The sequence below is a fragment of the Procambarus clarkii genome, chromosome 56 (assembly GCF_040958095.1).
Source record: "Procambarus clarkii isolate CNS0578487 chromosome 56, FALCON_Pclarkii_2.0, whole genome shotgun sequence".
Classification (NCBI taxonomy): domain Eukaryota; kingdom Metazoa; phylum Arthropoda; class Malacostraca; order Decapoda; family Cambaridae; genus Procambarus; species Procambarus clarkii.
The window spans coordinates 21,104,977-21,110,046 of NC_091205.1; the positions used below are offsets into that span (position 1 = coordinate 21,104,977).

The following is a 5,070-nucleotide window of genomic DNA, read 5'->3' on the forward strand; positions in this document are numbered from 1 at the left end:
AATCTTCATGTCGGCCGGACCGAAGCTAAGTGAGAGACTCACTGTCATATTCTGTGAGATGTAGAAATATGAAGCGCTTTCCTCAAGACTTCAAAGACGCGTCCATCATTCATCTTTAAAACCACAGGGGAAATCGCCAATCATGTGATAGCCACAAAGGAATTTCTCTGCTCTATATCGCAGGAGAAGGTCCGCGCCGGTGTACCGTTAAACAGACACAGGCTTCACCTCGATCAAGATCTCTTGCTCGAAAAGCCTGTGTGGTTTCAGGAAGGAGGAATTATTTTTTGAATATTTTGGCTACCAAACGACTACATGGGACATATCAGGAGCAGAATGTTCAGCGCTGGGGATGTAACGAAGTGGATAAAACCAGCTTTGTAGATGCAGTTGACACTGTCGACCTGTGAGCCTCTGGAGGATTATGGCCAAATTCGGACGCCCAGATGATTTCATCGAACTGGTAAAACAATTCCATGACGATATGCTCGCCAGATTCCAAGACCATGACAGTTACTCAGAGCCATTTGCGGTTACAAACGGTGTGAAACGAGACTGTACTGAGAAAATCAGTAGGAGCCATGAGTAGAATTCGAACCCGCACAATTGGTACTTTCAAGCCCACGCCCCAGACCACTGAACCACGACGTGGTTCAATACAACCTGGGATTCAACTGAATCCTCAAGGCGTCCTGAGGCTTCCACTGAAGCCAAATCATGGGTTTCACACATATCCTCCCCAAGTACTCTGACTGTGATCAAGAAGATCCACCTCCAACGCTTCTCTTCATATCCACAATGAAACACATTAACATATATCCCAGGTTGCATTGCTTTTGACCATGTGGGTTTCGGGCATCGGAGTACCAAGCGTGCGGGTTCGAATCCTCCTTACTGGCTCCTACCGATTATCTCACCGATACATTACATTAATGTGATCAGATTGTACAAGGCTTCTGGACCCGCCAGCCCCATTTTCTATCCCACGAAGATCGATGCTTTTAGAAGGGGTAGAACTCAGTTACTGTTTTGATGGAAAACTAAACTAAGCTCCAGTACAGAAGGTGGCAACCTTGGATCTTTTTTTCCATTGATTGCATAAGTTTCTGCCTCGAAAGTTCTATCTAAAAGGTCAAAGTACAAGGTCCCACTTCGTCGTGACTATGTCAAGCTGTTTATCACCGTCAGTGGCCAGGAGATCAACAACGTGGAAAGGTTCACATGAGCCCATCTTCCTAAGGTTTCAAAACGTTAAGAAAACGGTTAATTTAAAGTGTCCCCTCCTAACCTAACAGACTATAAGCCAGAGGACCCAAAACAGAAAACTGAACAGTGTGTCCCTTTCGCCAGCCACTTCCATTTTCTAGCACGACACTTTTTGGTCTTATGTTCACTCTCCTCTATACTTATGAGACCTGGATTGTTAAAAAAATAAAGTTGGTACCATTTCTATCTAGTCTGTCTGCGGAAAATGCTAAAATTGAGATTGCAGATAATGACGTATTTGCACAGGCTTGCACGACAAGCATTCACACAATGCTGAGCAGGGCGCAGCACAGACAGGTTGGCCGTGTTGTTCACATGCCTGATGAATATGCGTAGAACATGCTCATGTTCTATACATTCACCGTAGAACATCTGAGAATGGCTTAGATACCCTACGGTGAACTACAACAGTTAAAAACGTTCTCTAGGTGGGCAAAAGAATAAATTTATGGACACCCTCAACTCAAGAACAGGGTAAGTGTTCTTGAGTGAACTTTCACTCAAGAACAGCACAGACTCTGAAAGCTGGGAGAGCATGGCAGAGGATCACCCATGCCGGAGTTCAGTTCTGTTCACCTAGTAATCTTTGAACGAAAGAAACAGTTCTGTGGAGAAATGGCCCCTTCGAAAGTGCAGGGGGGCAATTAATTTCCGTTCTCGTTACCCCTTTACATGTCCTCGCTGCAACAGGAAATCCTGGGCTCAGATTGGACTAATGAGACACTGATGACTTGAGTTGTCTTGATCGACGTGATGGATGAACAACAGATATACTGATATATATATATATATATATATATATATATATATATATATATATATATATATATATATATATATATATATATATATATATATATATATATAACAGAAATAGTCCTGGGGGACCATTCAGGCTTGCTCGCACTGATATATTTATATATCGGCTTATCGAGAGCGTCCTAGGGCCAATGTCGGGCCCTTGTCCATGTTCCAAGATAGTAAAGAAAAAAGAGATCTTGTGTGTAGTCAAAACGTAGACCAAACCTCTCCGTCTGGCCCCCTAGGAATCGAACCCTGGGCTATTTTGTACGAGTCGATATTACAGACCAGTGCGCTTCTAAGACACTTATGAGTGTCTAGAAGGTAAATACTTTTTCCAGGACCTAAATTCATGGTTTGGTTTAGTAAATCGGATTTAGTATACCAACTTCCACCTATCATGTCGTCTCCAGATTCGTCCTCCAAACGCACTCTCCCTTGGCCTTATCTCTCCCTCCAACGCACAATTAATTTCCTTTATCGTTATCCCTTACTCAGCTTTCTCTTCCCTCATCGTCACCCTCAAAGCACATTTACACCTCTACGCAACTCGTTGGCCAAACCACACATTAGAAGGTGAAGGGACGACGACGACGTTTCGGTCCGTCCTGGACCATTCTCAAGTCCATTGTGACAATCGACTTGAGAATGGTCCAGGATGGACTGAAACGTCGTCGTCGTCCCTTCACCTTCTAGTGTGTGGTCTGGTCAACTTACTTTAGCCACGTTACTGTGACTCATCGCCTGTCTACGCAACTCATCAACCACCCTCCCTCCGACCTTCCTCAACTTCTTATCTCACAAGTTCCATAAGTCAACTCTATTACTGTAAACTCACCTCCAGGGCATGTGTGCTTGCAAGTGAATTATTCACGTGTGCTTGTTTACATATGTGAGGTGTTTTTTTTTGTATATGTACTTGTTGTGAATGTGCCTTTATGTATTACTCATTATTCAGGTTGGATGTAGCCTCATGTTTCGGACTTTCCTGCAACATTTGACTATTGCAATGCTTCAAATCCTGTTGCTTCAGCTGTACCCATCACGATAATTCTCCTTATTCAGCACCTCAAAACATTAAATTCTAGCTGTTACTCTCTGGTTGACCTCTCCCCAAAAATAAACAATTGCTTCTTTTAGTCAACTTTCTAAATGACTCAACTGCGAATCATCTGGTTATGATAATGTTACCTCTACCCCATCTTCTCCTCAACTCTTTCCCGTGTTAAGGTTGTCTCAATTCCGGCTCCTCTGCGTATAGTATCTGTGTTATGATTTAGTTACTACGTATCATATGATTGTGTTGACTCAATCCAGTCTCCTTTACATATCTGGATATCTTTTATTCATGACGTTTTTGAGATTCGTAGCGGCACAAGTATCTATCTTATTTGACAGGATATCATAAATTAGGAAAGGTACGAATAGTGTAGCGAAATCAGATATGAGGGAGATAGCCACGGAAACCCAACACATGAAGGAAATATGAGCACAAGTTTCATCGTCCTTGATAACTGCTGTACAGCATCACCATTGAAGCTAGAAAGATACCAAAGATAAAATGAAAGATACCAAAGATAAAATTTTATACTATAAATATTTCTAAAAAGGGTTTATGCTGGAGACCAAATATATTCAGGCATAACTGACGAGTATTTTTGATTTGTTTATTTCTTCAAGATACTCATTAAAAACACTACTGAATATCTGAAGACATTAAACCGTGATTAAATAATAATTTTTTTTTTTCGTGAAACTAATCACATTGAATTTGATGAGTGTTTCTCATCAAATTACATGAGTGTTTCTCATCTCATATTACATGAGATATGAAACGTTGAACACACTGACAATATTTGTGAACAATGATTTCCGTGCAATTCATTACATAAGATTAGTATATAAGTTAGAAAAATGAGATTTCTTAAGAAGATAATTGAGCTGGATAATGAATTATTTAGCAGATAAGAAGAAAAGATACTTTTTCCATAGTTTAGTCATCAAATATTGTCAATGATAATAATGACTTCACCGAAATAAACTGCCATTAGGCATCAAGCAGGCATCATCCTAGCTGATGATGCCTCATTGGTGAAAATAAATAGGAAAAATTTGATTAAACTCTGACAATGAGAATAGTGACCAAAAGACCAGAAATGTAATGTAACCTGAGAGAGTTTCATTTTCCAAAACAAAACTGGGAACAATAGAAGTAAATTGAACAATTTTAGATTTTGAAAAAGCCTATGTAAACATTGGTTTGAAAACAGAATGATTGATTTATGGAACAAATCACCTTAGTTAACATAATAGACTGTGGATCAAGGGATTGTTTCAAGCCTATTCCAGACGGATATGTGGATGAGTTCGGCTGTATATAAATAGAAGCTGACTTACTGGGTCAATAGGCCTTCAGTGGATTCCTAAATACTAATGAACAAATCCACAAGGGCAGTGACGAGGATTCGAACCTGCGTCTGGGAGCATACTAATGTTTTAATCTTACATAATAAAAATATATGAATAAAGGCAACTACAGAGGTCTATTAAATAATGTCATGCGAGGCAGCTTCTGTTTACACCCAATCAAACTGATTCACATATATTCATGACGCTTTATAGCCCGCAGGACTCGCTGGATAGCGCGCAGGACTCGCAGGAAAGCGCGCAGGACTCGTAAGTCTGCGGCGCGGGTTCGATTCCCGCACCAGGCAGAAACAAATGGGCAAAGTTTCTTTCATCCCTGAATGCTCCTGTTACCTAGCAGTAAATAGGTACCTGGGAGTTAGTCAGCTGTCACGGGCTGCTTCCTGGTGTGTGTGTGTGTGTGTGCGTGTGTGTGTGTGTGCGTGTGTGTGTGTGTGTGTGTGTGTGTATGGTGTGGAAAAAAAACACGTAGTTAGTAAACAGCTGAGAGGCGGGCCGAAAGAGCAAAGCTCAACCCCCGCAAACACAACTAGGTGAATACTAGATGAATACCAGGTGAATACATATATGTTATAT

The 5,070-nt window shown here is 41.0% G+C and overlaps 1 protein-coding gene across 1 annotated transcript in view; it reads right to left on the bottom strand.

Moving 5' to 3' along the window:
* LOC138353204 (sperm acrosomal protein FSA-ACR.1-like) overlaps positions 1 to 1,231 on the bottom strand; it is an 18,599-nt gene extending 17,368 nt beyond the window's left edge. Inside the window, exon 1 of the mRNA XM_069306083.1 lies at positions 1,183 to 1,231. Coding sequence (XP_069162184.1) covers positions 1,183 to 1,231 — 49 coding nt within the window. The remainder of the gene's footprint in view (positions 1 to 1,182) is intronic.
* Between the last annotated feature and the right edge of the window lie 3,839 nt (positions 1,232 to 5,070).